Below are 19,059 nucleotides of genomic sequence, written 5' to 3'. Positions count from 1 at the left end.
ACCAGTGGTGCACAGTGTTCCCTTTTCTCCACATCCTCACCACTACTTTTTATTTCTTATCTTTTTGATAGCACTCATTCGAACAGGTATGCATTGATAGCTCATTGTAGTTTAGATTTACATTTCTCTGATGATTAGTAATGTTGAGCATCTTTTCAAGTCCCTGCTGCCCCTCAGTGTATCTTCTTCCAGAAAAAGTCTATTTAGATCCTCTCTGCTCATTGTTTTAAACTTGGGCTATTTACTTATTTGCTATTGAGTTGTATGAGTTCTTTATTTATTGTGGATATTAACCCTTATCAGAGATATGACTTGCAAATATTCTCTCCCATCTGCTTTTCCATTTTGTCGATGGTTTCTCCTTTTCATGTTTCAAATTAACTATCATTACATGCCTCAAATGACCAGTGAGGAAGATGAAAAGGAAAGGAGATCAGGGGGAAAACAATTCATCATGTAAGTCAAGGCTCTGCCTTTGTGGCATTTTGTGTTTTTAAATGCACCTTCCGTTGTCTCAGGTTACTCTTACAGGCCATTTACTACTCTTCTACCCAAAGTACTTCCTCAGCTTCCTAGCACAGGAAAGGGTCCCCTAAAAGCCACACCTATTCCAAATAAGGCCCATAAAATACTCATGGGCATATGAAAAAGTCATGCCTTAGCTAAAATACCAATAAATGTTTGGGACACAGACCATAAAAAAGCATATGTTTACTTCCTAAATCTGTAAGCCAAATGCTGCTTTTTGCTGCTACATGTTGACAAAGGCATGCAGATACCAGGAAGCAAACTGCTACAGGATGTGAAACAGCAGCACACAAGGGGACATTTACTATTTCAAATGCTCTGTGTTTTCAAATTAGACTTGGGATATGTCTTTGATACATCTCTTCCTATTTATATAAAAAAAACTTCTGTCCACCATTTACACATGTGTTTTAGCTATTTCTAGAAAAGTTACTTCGTTTTTTTTTGTTGTTGTTAAAAAAACATTTTGGCTTTTTGTCAAAAAAACACTTCTTCAATAAAAAAGAAATCATCTTAAGAAAGTAGCTTAAAACACCAAACTATTTTGGGGCCTCCCCGGTGGTGCAGCGGTTGAGCGCTGGGTTGCGAAGCTGCCCGCGGCCTCTGCGGCGCCGGTTCGATCCCCGGCTGCTCCCCGGCCACCGGAGGAGGGTCCCACATGGTGCACAGACCTCTCCTGCCACCCGCTGCTCCCCTCAGCAGTGTACTTCGGTCCTTCTGCCTGCTCTGCTCCCCGCTCTGGCTCTGGTGAATTCTCTCACCCTCCCGCGCTTCTGACTGTACCCAGTGCATGTATAAACAAAACAAACAGACAAATATAATAAATAAATAAAAACATGCCTCTATAAAAAAAAAAAAAACACCAAACTATTTTGAATACTTGCATTATTATATACCCCACTTTCTTCTTGGCACCCTCAATTTTGCCACTGCTATTCACTGAATAAAAGGAAATTATGATTCATAGCAAAACAAAACATCCAAGACAACAGGACCTCAGCCCAAACTATTAAGAGCAATTATACTTTAAAAAAAAAAAAACAACACTTTTAAACACTGTGTATTAATCTTATGAGATTACACTGGAAATTTTAAAACACTAAACAACGTTTCATCCTACCTATGTACAGTAGAGATACCACTGTCTAACGGTAGTGTTGATACTTCGGACACTATGTATAAAACTTGTCTACAAAGCAACACTTGAAACAGATGTAGTCCATTTCATATGTTTTCGACATGGTCCCCAAATCAAACGTAATTCCATCCATGCAAAGCTGACTGCAAGTAACAGGTATGACTAATTTTAAAAGAGCACACAGCCATGTCCTACGGGGTATGCAGTAAGAAGTTACTAAAACCTCGGTGAAATGCTATATTCACATACTCAACGGTATACATTAGTGAAAAAATTCAGTCACAGTAACTTTTCACAAGATTTATTGTCAGAGCTAGTAAGTGGATATACTGGGAATAGTTCCATGCCTATTAGGACAAAAAAGCCTCCCAACCAAATGCACAAATCATGCCCCATTGCAACACCAACAGAATGGAATCTTTTACTAGAAAATACACTGCATTTTGCAGTTTGTAGAGTTGGATATAACCACGACCTTAGAAATGAGCAGTTATTGTGAGAAAAGATGAACAGTGGCCCTCCAATCTTAGAAAAACTCCACATTATCTACAGAAAAGTAAGCTACAAATGAAATACTATGTAGCATCATTTTGCTGAAAGGTCCTCCAACTCTTAATGAAGAGTGAAGTTTTAAGCAGGAACTGAGATGCCTGCTGACAATCAAAGACCCATTTGATAATCAGTGTGACAGAAAACAGACATTTACGGCTCCCCAGCTACTAGCAAGGGAAAGACTAGTGTAAATTTTAAGAAAAATTCACCAGATGTTCTAAAATTTCAGACTTTCCAAAAATCACACACACACAAAACAAATAGTTACCACATGCTGAGGGGAAGGTCAGAGCCGGCAGGAGAGAGTGGCTGAAAGAGACTCAGAAAAGGAAAATGCTACTAAGATATGGCATATTTTAGGTAATTCAGGTATAAATGGCAAAATGAAAAGAAAGTCAGATTACCGACGATTTCTTAGCACATGTAGCTATGCAAAACTAAAACAGAAAACCTATAATCTTGGAAAAGCATAAAGACTAAGATAGCAAAGGCTATAGTAATAAAAGTACTGCAAGGTATTTTCCCATAGCTGATCCACAAAAGAAAAAATATCAAACTCAATTTGGAAGAATGTTTTTTTACTTTAGGAAAAAATGTAGCCCATAAGATGGCAAGATAAAGAGTTAACATGAAATTTCCACTAAAACCAAAATCCAACTTTCCCCTCTGCTCCCAGAACTATGCAGAGCCTCTAAAAAAGCATGGATCATTTACACAGTCACTAAAATTTTTTAGTATGACGGCTATGTGGCAACCTGGAATAATTCATGCCGAAAATACGTGGAAAAAGCAGAAGAGAAAGTAACATGCACCCTGTGGTTACACTAATAGGTAAAAAGATGTAGTGATGGGTAAGAGGGGATGAGGCTTTCTTTTTCCTTTCCAAAGAATCTATAAATATTGCCACGTGAGTTTTATAGATCAAGATTCATTTTTAAACTACGAGTATTGGTATTCAGAAAAAATGTTTTAAATAAGTTATTCCTTTAAAGACAAAAAAGAGACACTGCTTTGTAGCTTCTCCTTTTTACTACTTCAAATTAAGGAGAACTTTAAATGACACACTACAAATGAGGAGCTCTACCTGTATTAGTACTTATAGGGTGCAGACGTTCAGACTTAGGATGTTCAAACATCTGCTTTTCTATGTGAAAAAAAAAAACAGTCACACCCTTTTGGGAAACTGACATTTTAAGAATGCTTATGGCATTTTGAAAGCTGTCTACTTGCTCCGTTTTTCTAAATAGACAAATCAAAAACTGAAAACAAAGCATGGAAACCAGCAGTTTTAAGAGGAACCTATGAATCCAACCGCTAACGTAAATTACAAGTTGAAAATTAAAGTCTCAATGGTCTGAAGGAACACTCTTTGGGCACCACTGGGCTGAAACTGATCACCACAGTTGTGGACTGCGCCTCCCCATCCATCGCTATGAAGATTAATTCTGGGGGGAAAAGGGAGGGCGTCTAGCAAAAGACGAGAAGGACTGTGGTAATATATATTTTAAATTGCAGTATGCAAGCTGGACTCTTAAGGAGGTTGATTTAATGAGTGCAATTTTATCGGGTCACTGCAGGCAAAGCAAAGATTTATCTCCTCAGCATTAGGAACGTAAATTAACCGCCGCACGGAGGTGAAGTCCTCCATACTTTTCTCCTGTGGGTCAGAATACTGCAGATCAAATCGTGGAAGTTGACTAGTATAACTGCGTGAGATGGAGACCTCTTCCAGCTTCCTTCTATCCCCTGGATCAATCCCTACTCGGCTAACACAAACCGCATTTGTGATGTAAATAGGTAGGCCGGGTCCCTACCTGACGGGTTCCCTAGCGGCATCTCCGCGCCCCACCCGTCTGGGCTTCCCAGAGCCTCCAATGAAACTGCACGTACGGTAACTAACGGAGAGGGTTAACCTGAGCGACTCAGAAGAGCAGAAAAAGAGTTCTCAGGGTCTGAGGGGCGGGAGGCTCGCTTGGGGACAGATTTTCCATGAGGTGGGGGTGGGGACGCGGCTGCAGAAGTGCGACGGCCGCAGGCTAGCCCCTGCGGGCGGGCGGCGGGCGGCGGGCTCCGCCACGCTCGCAGCAGGAAGGGGAGGAGAGCCGGAGGGAGAGAGGGAGAAGAGGCAGGGAAGAGCGGGCGGCCGGGGAGAGGGCGGGCCCGCCCCGGGGAGGAAGGCGGCGCCGACGCGGGGCGGGAGAGGCGGGGCCGGGGCCGCGGAGGGGGGCGGGGCTGAGGGCGGAGCCCGGGCGGCAGGAAAGCCCGCGCGCCGGCCCCGAGCACCTCCGGGCGGAGTCGCGGACGCGGGCGGGCCCCTCTGCCGCCGCCGCGCGTGGTGCGCCCGAAGGGGTGGATCCGCCCCGTAGCCTCCCTCCGGGTCTCAGGCCCTCCTTCCCCTCCCCTCCCTCCTTTCCATCTCAGCAGCGCCCTCAGTCTCCCTCTCTGGCTCATACAAAAGCAAAATGTCCGCCATCTTCCGAGGCGGCTGCGGTCGTCGCCGCCGCCGGCCCGGCAGTCCTGCGGCTTCTCCCCGGGGCTGCCGTTCCCCGACTCCCTCTCGGCGATCTCCGGTGCCGCAGCTACTCGGAAGCCTCCGCGGGCACCGCTCCGCCCGCCCTCTGCGCCCCCTCCCACACACCCCGCCGGGCGCCGCTGGACCACCTGGGGCGGGGGCGAGGGGTTAGCAGCCCCGGGCGACTGGCTCCCGCTTCCCGCCCGGCCCTCCCCCACATGACCCCTTTACCTTGAAGCAGTACGGGGGTTCGTCGTAGGTGACCAGCATGTACCTGTCTCCGCGGCTGGCCGGGTCCCGGGCGCGCAGCTGCAGGACGAGAGATGACGGAGGGGGCCGCGAAGGGAAGGAGGGAGGAGGGGACGACACAAGCGTTACAGAAGCACCCAAATCCCCCACTACCCCCATCCCTCCGGAGCTCTTCCCATCTCTCCCCTCCCCTCTCCTTACCTTCAAGAATAACTCCACAGCGCCTTTGGCAATGTCCAAATAGGAGGTGCCCAGGTCAGTGCGCTGGTTCATAGAGGCGGACGTGTCTATGAGGAACAGCAGGATGGGCATCTTCCCCCGCACCCTGGGCGCCGCTTCCCACTCTCCTGGCCCTGTTGCCCTCACTGCTGCGTACCGACACCTGAACCCTCAACTCTCGCAGAGCCCCGGCGCAGGGAGCAAGAGGAAGAGGGGGAGACAGCACGGGACGGGACGGATGCAACTGCTCCGGGTCTCCTCTCGCTGCAGCCCCACCTCCTCTCCCTCCAAGGGAACTTGAAAGTGTGAGCGTGTGTAGCCCTCGGGGCCCTCCCCCTTCCTCTCTCCTGCCACCACTACTGCCGCCGCAGCCACAGGAACGACTGCCCAAGCATCCGTCCGCGCTCACTCAGGCGCTCGCCCCAGAATGAGAGCCGTCTCTGTTCACCGACACACAACTTCTGTCCGCTCACCTACCAGGGCACCATGTGACTAGAACCCACGCCATTGGCTGCCAATTATACTGTATTTGCATATTCATTAGATGACAGGCAAGGGGTGGGGCTTGGGCATACCCTGGAGTTGAAGTTTGAACCCAGGCAGGGTAAGAGGAAATGTTCAGGACCCTTTTTAGGATTCTCCTTTAAAGGACTTGGAAGCTGTTCGGATGCTTCGTTACCGTAGCGTGGATGGATTTTTTTTTTCTAGTTCTTCGAAGATGATGTGAAAGGAAAAGTGAGCCCAAGCAACAGTTGTACAGAAGCAGATGCTTGGACAGGCTGCACAGAAAATGCTTTGCTAACTGCAATCGATCAATCCTGCCAGTGCCTAAGACCAAAACATTTCAGAAGCGGCAAATTTCTTTCCTGGCAAGATTACCCACATTCCTTTACATCCCTCCCCACTCTTAATCAGTATTCTCAAGTCAGTTACTGGTCTTGCATTCCACATAGATCTACTTAGAGAGGAAACTAAAGCATAAACAGTTACCTAAACTACACTTTTGTATGTACAAACTTCTTCAGTTCCACTGAACTCTAAACTATAGGCCTGCCTGCGATGATTCCACCCACTGTTGTCTCTGGGCAGCCTTTACACTACAGAGATTTTGCCACCCAAGAACCTGATTCAACTCCCATTTATTGAGCACATAGGAAGTGCAAGGCACCAACATTAGCCTTGTTTAATCTTTGGATTGCAATGGGATTATATTAAAATTATCAGTAAAGGGAAGCGCAGCTGGGTGAGATTAGGGTAACAATGAGGGAGGCTCTGACGTCTGGCTCCGTGTAGAGGCTCCATCAGTGACCAACCCCCACTGGGCTGATTGCTTCCTATAATACAATTTTTAAATATGGAGGTGTGTATTCCTAGCAGTATGCTATCCACAACAAGGAATCCGGACCTTCAATGACAGTACCATTTCACTGATGACAAAGATTATACATATATAATATTTTATATATCCTTTGTATTATATACACATTCAATAACATTTTCAGACAAATAAGATTTCCAAAGAAGCCACATGGCACTATATGATTAGGAAGTGTATGAGTAGCAAATGAAAAGTGCAATGGAATCAATGGTCCAGTGCTTAGAAGTTCAGAAAATTTCATGGATGAGTTACAAAGCGGGGAGGGAGGCATTCTGGGATGGAAGGAATCATGCAAACTAAAATTTAGCTGGAGATACGGTGTATTTCAGGCCAGTTTGGGGGAATTAATGGCAAAATAAGGATGGGAAAGACATTAGAAGTCTCTATTTTCATTTGATACAAATATTATTGGAGAAGGGTAATGCCTACATGAGCTAAGGTGCTAAAGGTAAGGATTGGTGGGGCCAGCGTGTTAGTTTTCCATTGTTATGTAACAAATTACCATAAATTCAGCAGCTTTAAGACGGGATACATATTTATTACCTCATAGTCAGGGGTCTGAGCATGGTATAATTGGATTCTCTGCTTAGTCTCACAAGGTTCAATCCATGGGTTCGCTGGGCCATGTTTTCATTTGGAGGCTAAACTGGGAATCAGTCAGCTTCCACGTTCATTCAGGTGGTAGGCAGATCTCATTTCCTTTGGCTGGCCGCTAGCTGGAGGCAGCCCTCAAGTCAGCCAGCACTTGAGGTTCCCTGCCACGTGGCCCCCTCCAAAGTGTGGTTGTTTGCTGCTTCAGGGCCAGAGGGAAATCTCTCACTCCAGTCTGACAAGATGGAATCCACAGAGTGTAACTTACTTAATCATGAGAGTGATACCCACTGCCTTTTCTACCACCTTTGCCATATTTTCTTCCTTAGAAGCAAGCCACAAGCTGTACCCACACTCAGAGAAGATCACACAGGAGTTAACTCCATGGTGTGGAAATCAAGAGGCATCTAAGAATTCTGCCTAATGTTTGGTGGGAATGGGTTTACTGGAAACAAACTCGGTTCACGGTTTTTGTTGAAGTCAAGTCCAAGGGATAATGGGTCACTTTCAGCCACCAGCTAAATGCAAGGGGTGGATTGGCTGGTTCTTTGGTTGAAGAAGTACAAGGTTTCCTATTATATTTCTTGTGAATACATATAGAACTACTTATGAACTGGGGCATATCATAGTTTATACATATGCACACATATGTGTGTCTTTGTAGAGAGAGAGGGAGAGAAAAAGAGAGAGTGAGAAAGAATAAGCTCCAGTTCACAAAGATGACAAAAAAAAAAACACTTCTCTATACTTCCCCAAACTTTTCTGCAATGAGTGTGCCTTTCATAATCAGAAAGATGTTGTGTTAAAAATTATACAAAGTATTCAAAAAAATCTCTCCAAGGTGAATACTACTGAAACAATTTCAAAAAATGATTTACGGGCATTAGGGAAGCCACAGTTTTATCACCGGAAAATAGATTATATTAAAAAGAACATACAAAGTATTCAAACGGATTTAGCTGCATCAGGGAAGCACAAAGGTTTCAGGAGCACAGCTCCAGAGAGTAGCAGGCCCCCAGGACTGCCCTCGGAATAGACTCCCCATGCAGGTGAATGCCTCTTAATGCATTCATTTATATTTTCTCTAACAGGGCAGGTTATTGATCCTTTTTGGCATGCATACAAACGGAATTGACATGATGCAAATATGGAATCTGAAAAAATGTCCATGTCTTATTATAAAACTACAAAAGTGACAATATACAAAAAAATAACCTTTTGGTGGAGTTAGTAGGGCCTCATTCAAATTAAAATAAACCCCAAATCCTCAGCATGAAGCCCCTTTTCACTTCCTGGGGGAAAGTCAACTCTGTATTATGCTAGAGTGTGTATAGGCCTCTTTATTGTGTTTCTTTGGCACAGATCAATACTAACATTCCCCTCACCCCCCCCCCCACTCTTTCTACATCTTTCTCTGCTACAGAGCATCAGCTCTGTCTTGTATAGGTTAATGCAGGCTTTGGACTTGTGTCCCCTACTGGAAAGTCAACTCCCGGAGAGCAGGCAGAGCCTCTAACCAATGCCTGCTGTGAAGTGCTTGCCCAATCAATGGTTGTTGAAAGAAAGAAATCATTGACTATGCCCTGGCTGTCACTCTTTCATTGTCTTCCCTTCCTTGGGTCCCTCAGCCTGCCTTGTTGACCCCTGCTTGCCAGCCCCACCTGCGCAGCTCCCTGGTCCCTGGGCTGCAGGGCCTTTTTTGATTGGAGCCCCAGTAGGCTTCTTCAGACCAAGTCCTTGAGCTGAGACCCTCTCAGGAAACCCTGCAGCTTCCCTTTTGTTCCATTCATGCTTCTTATGAAATGGCTCTCCTTTGGACCACTGCTCATTATGGATCCTTCAGCCAAATCTTTAACTGCTTCCAAATTTCAGTGCAGCTCTAAGACCTGAACTAACCATCGTATCTTCTTTCCAGTTTTCTCCTGCTTTTTAGACTGCCGAGCTCTTGAGGTGGTTTCCTCTCCACACCCCCGCCCCCTTGTCTCTGTTCTTCATCTGCTTTCCTTTCATTGGCAGCCTCTAAATCAAGTCACTTTAATGCCTCACCATACTCTCCCATTCCAGACCTTTCTGCCTCATGTCTGGAGTGACCAGCCATCTCTTGGGAAGGAATTCCCACCAAGCACATCTCCAGGCTTTCATTCCCTTCACAATATGTGGCAGCTCACGCTTTGATTCCACTTCATGTAATTGTCCACAGTGTGGTCTGCTGCCATACACCAGACCCTCTGTTTTGGTGAGGGCAGGTTTAACTTCCCACTCTCCAAAGATTTGTTGCCTTTCGCCTTTAAGCAGGCCCTAATCACCAAATCTTGAAAAAGACCTTACCTAACCTAATTGCTACTACACCCTCCCCACTCCCCCTTTTACGGCTTACGGAAGTGCACTCTCACAGCTGGTTTCTCTACCTTCCAGCCCCTCCTCAAGCCCCTGCAATCTGGTTTCTCTCCCCAGCACTCTTTGGAAACTGCTCTGAGGTTCCCAGGGGCAAGCTCCTGGCCAAATCCAATGACCTGTTCTATATTTTTCTTGGTTGACTGCAGAGCCATTTGTCACTCGCCTTTCTGAGCTATCCCTTCCCCCCACCACCTTGCCTTTCATCACCTGCCACTTATCCTGGCGTCTTCCTAACCCCCTGGACTATTTGCTTTCAACTTCTCTGACTCCTAAACTTAATCTCTGTCTCCGTGCCCACCCCAAGCCACTCCCACAAAGGATTTTGTTATTTCCACTGTCTTTGTTCATTTAGTCAATCTTTCTTTTAGCCAAATATTTCTCTGGTGGACCTTTTGTGTGACAGGCAATGAGACCAAAGAGATTTTATAGTTTGTATGCCTGCTTAGCACAGAGTAAGCTCTGTATAAATATTGAATAAAAGCAAGAATAGATACAATCTAGGACTTGTAGATTACATTCTAGCGGAGAAAATAATCAAGGGTAGATGTGATATTCTGTTAGGTGCTATGAGAGGGGAAATGCATGGTGTTAGGGGAGCACTAAGAAGAAGGTACTCCTAGAGGAGTGAAGATGCCAGAGATACAGAGAAGCTGTCACCATCGGGAAATGTAGAAACTGGCCCAAGGAGGGAGGAGATGGTGGGGGTGAGGAACGGTGCAGGGGAGACGGTAGAGTGTTCAGACAGGGAATGCTGAGGTGGGCAAGATAGTGAAAGAGATGGAAAGAGACCCAGGAGAAGAAACGTGAAGTTCTGTATTTCAGGAATGTGGGAGACTGGGGCCAAGGAATAGGATGGGGAGAGGGAGCTAGACCTGAGCTTGCAGTGGTAGACAGAGCCAGGCCATGCAGGACTAGCAGGCCCTGCTAAGGAGTTGGAGTTAATTTATGATTTTCAATAAACTTCAATTTTTATAATAGTTTTAAATTTACAGAAAAAAATGTGAAGACAGTACAGAGAGTTCCCATATACCTGTACCCAGTTTCCACTACAAGTAATATCTTATGTTCCTATGGCACATCTGTTACAATGAATGAACCCATACGATAAAGTGTTACTAGTATTCATTCTTATGCAGATTTGCATTTCACTTACTATCTTTCTTATGTTGCAGGATGCCACATCACATTTAGTCATCATGTCCACTGAGGCTTCTATTGACTTTGATAGTTTCTCAGATTTTACCTGTTTTTTTTTTCTTTTTAAAAATGTCACTTATTGTTATTGAAGTATTGTTGTCATACATCCTGGCTAGTGTTTTGACAGTATAGGATTCCCCCATTCAGGTGTAGTCACTGTAGCTCCACCACCACCCACCGCCACCGAAAACACTCATAGTTTCCCACAGTCCAGTGTGTTCTCCCCTCCCATTCATAGTCCTCTCCCCCGCCTCTTAAAGCCACAGGTCTGTGGTCAGCTTTCAAGGGTTGGCTTTAAACTCTTTGACCCTTTGTGTGGTTTTTCTATATTCCACCTGTAAGTGAGGTTATTTGGTATTTATCTTTCTCTGTCTGGCTTATTTCTTTTTTTTTATTTCTTTTTTTATTTTTTTTTTTTAGAGGCATGTTTTATTTATTTATTTATTTGTTTGTTTCTTTGTTTGTTTTGTTTATACATGCACTGGGTACAGTCAGAAGCGCGGGAGAGTGAGAGAATTCACCAGAGCCAGAACAGGGAGTAGAGCAGGCAGAAGGACCGAAGTACACTGCTGAGGGGAGCAGCGGGCGGCAGGAGAGGTCTGCGCACCATGTGGGACCCTCCTCCGGTGGCCGGGGAGCAGCTGGGGATTGAACCGGCTCCGCAGAGGCCGCGGGCAGCTTCGCAACCCAGCGCTCTACCGCTGCACCACTGGGGAGGCCCTATTTCTTTTTTTTTAAATAATAAATTTTATTTTTATATTCCCCATACAATTGCAACCCCCATTCTGACCCCAATCCCTCCCCTCCCGCCCCCACCCCCCAAAAAGTGTCTCTGGTTCACAGTTTTTCGTTGATTCCGACCTTCACTTTCTTATAGTTATTCATTTTCCTGGTCTCTTATTTAAGTTTTCTAGATTCCTGCTATGAGTGAGACCATCCGATATTTTTCTTTTTCTTTTTGGCTTATTTCACTGAGCATGATCCCTTCCAGCGCCATCCATGTTGCTGCAAATGGCATGAGTTTTATCTTTTTTGATTGTTGAGCGGTATTCCATTGTGAATATATACAACATCTTGATCCACAGAGTTGGGGTTTGACCTGGGAGCAATGGTGAACCACTGAAGGATTCTCAGCAGATGATGTTTTGATTGTATCATCCTATCTTCAGCATGGAGAATGGGTTGATGAGGGCAAAAATGGAATCCAGAAGGCAAGTTAGGAGTAATTTCTATAATCTCAGTGGATTTAATTGCAGTGCTGAGAAGGGATGGAGAGAAGTGCATGAGCACCAGGTACCCTTAGGTAGGACAGTCAGATTTTAACCACTGACTGAATGTCGGATATGAGGATAGGAGAGGGGTCCAGGAGGACTAATATTCTGGCTTGGGCAATAAAGAAATTGCGGGGCCACTCTCTGAGATAGGGGGCAAAGAAAGAGATGCATTTAGGGGAGGGTCATTCAACAAATGTTTATCAAGCATCTATTGTGTGTCAGTCATGCCAGGAGGGAGATATGTACCCGTTGGTGAACAAGACAAGGCAAAACCCCTGCCCTTTGGGGCAGATAAACAAACATCTACTAAATGCCTAGTGTGTCAGTGTGTGATGAATGTTATAGGGAAACATAAGCAGAGGAAAGGGTCAGTCTGTGTGCCAGTGGACAAGGTGAGTTGGCATCTCCCATGGGACATCGAAATAGAAATAACTAGGAGCCCAGCTGAGTAAAGCAGCAAAAACAGCTACAGAGCAGGGGAGAAGCTTCTCAGGCTGATGTAGGGGGAATATACTAGAGCTACGAGTGCTTCATTTCTCAAGTACTATGTGAGGGTACTTTATACCCCTTACCTCAGAACAACAGCCTATTATATTTCTTCCCAATGTTGCCAGAGGAGACAGCTAGTCAGCTCCTTGACCCCAGAGCCCAAGCTCTCTTTCCCAAATCTGCATGAACAATATCAGAATGAGAGGATGTGTGTGTGCCTGAGAGCACAGACACCAATTAGAAGCAGCCCAGCATGGAAGTAGGTGCAGAGGGGCCAGAAGGTACAACCCCAGCAGTACCCATAAACAACCCTCTCATTCCCTAAAACGTTCACCTTGGGTAAACCCTCTAGTGGACTTATGTGGTACCTGGGTTTGCTGTGGTCTGCCTACTGACACCTGTTGATTTACCTTTGCCCAGAGAACCCTCTTTCTGAAACCTGACAGGAGGTTGGCTGTAAGAGTTGTTTCTGGGGTGCTGCCCAGAAAATAGAGGTGAGCACCCCAAGAGGAAACCTGGGATATCTGAGATCCAGGCATCTGCTAATTAAACCTAGCACAAAGCCTGGTACAATCCTTTGCAGCTGCTCCCTTCTGTCCTGGGCCTAGGCACAGCAAGTAGTATAGCTATTTATAGACCTGGTAACGCTGAGAGCTGCCCAAGCGTAAAGAAAAAAAAAACACCTGGTGATGAGATTTGGCACAGGGCAGCCCCCAGCCAAGCTCCCCAGCAGGTTTTGCCACTTGAGTAACTTCCTATCACATCAGGGCATAGGAGCCTGTGCTGAGTTTCATATCTTCTGTGGTGTCCTCTCCTTCCACCTCACCGCCCTGAGGTGAGGGCCCCATACCCTCCTTATATGGAAGAGTCAGGCACTCAAAAGGCAAGGGCATCCTCATTCTGTCTGCAAAGTTCCAGGGGTAACGTTATACCCAGAGAGTATGTGACACGGTGGTGGTAGGTCACCACCAGCTTCAGCCTCTCCTGCCTCCTGAAACTTGGAATCCTGAGTCTCTTTCCTCCCCACACATACATCAGACTGTCTTCTACTAGTGAATTTTTACCTCATAGATCTTACTCAGATTCACCTCACTCCTTCCCCTTGGCGGAGGCCCTTAGTCCAGAGTATTGACATGCCTTTAGTTTCCCTGCTCACCTCTGGGGAAGATTAGTGCTGAAAAACATTCTTCAGCAGCTCTTACACCAAGCCATTTCCACTAATACAGAAAAGAAATATTTCTACTCCTGTTAAATAATGGATTTCATAATTCTTGCCTTTTTTCTTGAGGCTGTTTGAAAAAAATGACAACATTTAAACCATGTTCGTACATGTCCATCGAAATGTAACAATAGTAGAGCTGTACTCCACTTGCACTTAGGCATAGCAAGAACTCCTGCAGCTGTGTTACTTGTCATAAATCACTCAATTTGTCTCCAATGTATCACTAGTTTCTCCATTTTCCCTCCTCCTGCATCAGTATGGAAGAGTTTCTGACAGTAGAGCTGGTTGGCCTTGCACTGCCACCTCAGAAGTCCCTTACTTAGTGTTTGGCTCACCAGATATTTACTTAGGCCTGCTCTGCTTGGCACTTTGCTAATTGCCTGGGGCAAGGAGATGAGCAGGACATGCTTCCTGCTTTGGTGAGCTTCTACTCCACTGGGGAAGGCTGGTTATATAAACAGCTACTTTCAACACAATTCGGTAAATTCAGAGATAGAGTTGCCCAGGGTTCCTTGCAAGTGCAGGACGAGAGGCTGTAGCTAGCTGGTTATCAGGGAAAGCCTCCTGAGAGAGGTGATAACAGTGAAGAAAAAGAGAGGTCATTGTACCCCAAGATAAAGGACTTATAGGAGCCACAGTTGTCTGAAGCCTTGAAACAGATTCACGTGCATGATGACCCTGTTGGTGCTCTTTGCAAGGCCAGTGAAATCATCTCTAGCTGCTATGAGTGTGGACTACTGAGGATTCACAGCTGCCCGCCCCCCTTTCTCCTGAAAATTGTCCTCAGGAATGAGAGCTGCCTTGGCCCAAGGTTAGGCAACAAGCCACGTGGGCAGCCTGCCCGTCTCCCCTCCCCCAACCTGCAGCCAATGACAGATCAACACAGCCCCCTTGCCTCAGGATGGGATCACCTTGTGGTGTCATTTATGCTTCACTGCTTTAGAGATCCAGCCAAAGTTACACCGTTAGACTTCAAGAGAGACCATGTCTTCCTTAGGTCCATTCCCTGCCTATCCTGCTTTCTTCGCTCTTTTTTTCCTGAGAGCTCTCTCAGACAAGTGCAAAGACCTGGATCCTTGTCTCAGGCTCTGCTTCTAAGGAATCTGACCTAAGGTAGTATGTTTGATGTGCTTCTAGAAATGTGGCATAACTTACACACTCATGCATTGCTTAACAATGGGGATATGGTCTGAGAAATGTGTAGTTAAGCTATTTTTTCGTGCAAATGTCATACAGTTTTAATTACACAAACCTAGATGGTTTAGCCTACCACACACCCAGGCAATGTACATAGCCACCACCATCACATATGTAGTCCGTAGTTGGCTGAAACATTGTTATGTGGTACATGACTGTATTTAAGGTGGGATGAGCGAAGGAATAATTGGAGATTAAGCCCAAGAGTTAGACAAGAACCAGACTATAGAGAATCTTTAAAAATCTCTGGGTCTTTTTTTACCTTTATAGTAAGACTTTATATATTGAATTTTTTAATCTTAAATACTAAAGCACTTGTCCTCAAATCATGCTTCCTAGCTTTAATGTAGCCTCCCCACCTTTAGTGACTTATTCATATAAGTAAACACATTGGGGACTATCGGGTTCTTGGAAAATGCAAATCTTTCTGAAAATGATACTCTGTTGAGTCACTCATAGTCTAATTCATCTTAAAGTATGATGTAGTATGAGAGATCTTATTTTCCCAAGATGGCCGTGCTCATGTATTTATCTTACTCACATGCTCTTACAATGTGACTAACATTCTTCCCATTGGGAAATGGTGTCCATGCTTCCTGACCTTGGGTGTGGGGTGGGGGTAGGGGATTGTGACTGCACTGGTCAATGGCGTGAATAGAAGCAATGCTGGGAGATGTCCAAGGCAAGGTCATAAAAGGAAATGTGACTTCCAACTGGGTCTCTCTCTTTCTCTCTCTCTCTTTCTATCTCTGTCAGGATGCTCATTCCTGAAATTCAGCCACCATGCTGTGAGGAAACCAGGGCATATGAGGAAGCCACACATTGGAGCTCTGGTCAACATCCCCAGTTAGGCTGCCGGCTGACACCAGCATCAGTCATCACATAAGTGAAAGAGCAATCAGATGATTCCAGCTCCCAGCTTTTGGATTTTCCAGCTGAGGGGGATATCAAGAAGCAGAAACAGGTTTTCCCTTCTGTGCCTAGTCTGAATTCTCAACCCATAGAAACCATAGAAATAATACATAATTGTTGTTATTTGAAGCAACTAAGTTTTATATTAATTTATTGTGTAGTAATAAATAATGAATACATCTTTCTAGACTCTGAGATTATGATTTCCCCTTCAAAATTAGCCCCTCTGGCTTCCCTACCCAAGGTAATGGTATCTCCAAGTTCTTTCAGTGACTGAGCTATTTTCAACTCATCCTTATCTTTCCACTTACATATAATTAGTTGTCAGGTCCGATAGATTTTCCTTTCTACAGTGTCTCTGCCCTCTATCCTTTTCCTTAACACTTGTTTCTCTGCAGATGCAACTTTCACAAAAACATATCTTCCATATGGATATATATATATATATATGCATATACATATTCTGGAATATATATTCTCAGTAAGTATGTATTCTAATATTTATATTTAAGAAATAATGCTTTGTTGTTTATTGAAACAAATTCAGATTTATTATAATATAGAGTGTAAAAAAAGTGAATGTCTCACTCACAAGAAGTCCTTACTGTTAGCATTTGCTATGTTAGATTCCAGACATTATTCTAGGTGTGTATGTCTGTGTGTGGTATGTATGAGTGTATATCACATACACACAGGGCCATATATTCTATATACATGTACAATAGATACTTTTAAGAAATTTTACAAAAATAGGATTGCAGTACATATACTGTTATGCAATTTTATTTTTTACCTAATGTTACTTCCTGGTTATCTTTTCTTGAGAGTACATGCATATCTACTTTGTTTATTTTAAAAGTAGCATAATATTGCTCTGTAATTTATTTAGCCATTTCCCTATTGGAAAATGTTTGACTATTTCTACATTTTGCTAACAAATAGTGATGCAATGAGTATTGTGAAAATGTCTATATGCACTTGTGCCATTCTTACAGATTAGAGTTCTACAAATGCAAACAGTGGATCATAAGGGTGTGGACAATTTAAATATTAATAAGGAGTGTAAAATTGTAATTCTAATGTTATTGCATCGATTTTCACCCCTACAACAGTGTGCCAGTGCCCATTTTCCCACACTCTAGCCAAATCAGGGTACCATTAATGCTACTGCAATGTTGCTTTAATTTATATTTATTTAATTAGTGCAGTTGAACAGACTTTCATAAGTTAATGGGCCACTTATTTCCTCTCCCATGAATTGACTCATATCCTTTATCCATTTTCCTATTGAATTTTGAATACTTCTTAAGATTCTCTATGAGTTTTTTCTTACTACAGTATGACTATTAGTTCTGTTGTGTTGTAATGATTTAATCCAATCTGTTAAGACATGTGTTAACTTTGTTAATGGTGTCAATTAAAAGTTTTAACTTTTTTGCTGTCAAGTTTGATTGCATATTCTTTATGGTTTCCGGGTTTCTTGTCATGGTTTAAGGAACTCTCCCTAATGCATAGCTATAAAAATGTTCTATATTTTTTCTAGTATAATCATGGTTTTATCTTTTTAAATGTTTAAATCTTTATTACAAAGGCAAAAAAGCCACATTAACAACATACTGGATTAAAACTTAAGTCTCTCAGAAGGGTACTGATTAAGTAAATTATAGCATATACATAAGTGAAGTGCCATATAGTCATTAAGACAAAGTAGCTCTTTTAAGGACTGACATGAAAAGATGTTTACCATATTAAATGACAAAAACAGAAGGTATTTTTTGATTCCGTTCTTGGATAAATGCACACTATGTCTGGAAGTACATACATCATAGCTTTAACAGAAATTCTTTCTGGAAAGTAGGTGACCTATGAAGAAGTTTAATTTTTTTTCTTTAATGTTAATTATTTTTTAATGCTGTCAGAAAGACATCTTCCATTTTGAAAAGCACCACGTGGATGATGTGTTAGAATTGTGCTACACATGGATAAAAGAAAAAAAGACATTGGGGAAACAATGAGAAAGCAGTAAAAAAATCTACAATTAATATCGAGTCACATCTGTTAACTGTGGGAACCGACCACAGAGACATAACTAGACTTAATGTCAAATGGACTTCACAAATACACAGACCACTTCCCATTGTTTAACATAACTCAAATATAAGAACACTTAATTGCTCTTTGGAAAACATGTGTAGTAAATTAAAATTCTGCTTAAATTAACTCCATTCTATTAAGTTGCTGAAACAAGGAGATATTTTGGAAAATAACAATTTTCAATTAAAAGAGAAAAAAACCTTTGGTGGCTTCCCATCACCTAAAACTGTGTCTCCCAAATTTAAGTGAACCTCAGAATCACTCTGGATAATGTTAAAAAACAGATTTTTGGTTATAACTCAGACCTGAGTGTGATTATAAGCCAGAATCTAAATCCTCACCATTGTTCTAATTATCCATCTCATTGGTTCTAGAAACTATGGCAATAATTAATCCAGCGGTCTTGCAGGGACTGGCAGGACTTTCTGATACCTGTGATTATCTCCCTCAAGAGGAAACACTACCACCCCCGATTGGCCCGGGGCCTTACTGTTAAGCCCTCTGGTTTAGTTGAGGAGAAAAATGTTTAGGGGAATATTAACCATGCACTCTAACCTCTAGGGCAGAGTTCTTTCAACTGCTCATCACAGTCCTCTAGGGGTCATGAAATCAATTTAGTGGATCACAAGTAACCTTTACAAATAGAGACCAGCCAGGAACATCAGAGGGCCTCCCACATAATAAGCAGATCTGGTTATAGAATTTGCAGGGTTTAGTGCAAAATGGAAATGTAAAACTCCTTGATCAAAAAGCAGGAAAAAGTGTTGTTAAAGGCAATCAAATATAAAGCTTTTTTTCTTACTTCACAGTCTCTCTCTTGACTGGTCACATTTTTTTATTGACTAGTTATTATCATCCTAAGTAAAAAAAATGTTTGACATCATTAGCATGAGTTTTCCCGTACATCTCCATGTTTGCCAGGCTAGTTTAAAATGCAAATGTAAGAGCATTTAACTTACACGCAGAGTCACTAGAATGATATGATTCATGCTGTGTGGCTTATGCAGGTATATATATGGATTAGACATGCTACGCAAAACTAATTTGACAGTTCTCATTTCCCTTCTTGATACACGAGCACCCTACCAACAAGGCCAACCTTCAGCTTAC

The 19,059-nt window shown here is 43.5% G+C and overlaps 1 protein-coding gene across 5 annotated transcripts in view; it reads right to left on the bottom strand.

Annotated features, from left to right (window-relative positions):
* The window catches only part of LOC311187128 (integrator complex subunit 6-like), a gene marked incomplete at both ends in the record, with an annotated part of 53,286 nt that extends 47,995 nt beyond the window's left edge, over positions 1-5,291 (bottom strand). For 4 of the 5 annotated variants that reach the window (XM_084258392.1, XM_084258393.1, XM_084258395.1 and 1 more), the window contains 2 exons: positions 4,962-5,039; positions 5,181-5,291. In XM_084258392.1, the coding sequence (XP_084114518.1) occupies positions 4,962-5,039; positions 5,181-5,291 (189 nt within the window). Of the gene's footprint in view, positions 1-4,961 lie in introns of all 5 variants that reach the window. The other variant, XM_084258391.1, reaches the window with a different exon arrangement.
* Positions 5,292-19,059: the final 13,768 nt, after the last annotated feature.

The sequence above is a fragment of the Talpa europaea genome (assembly GCF_964194135.1).
Source record: "Talpa europaea genome assembly, chromosome: X".
NCBI classification, from domain to species: Eukaryota; Metazoa; Chordata; class Mammalia; order Eulipotyphla; family Talpidae; genus Talpa; species Talpa europaea.
This window is presented reverse-complemented; position numbering and strand designations above follow the sequence as displayed.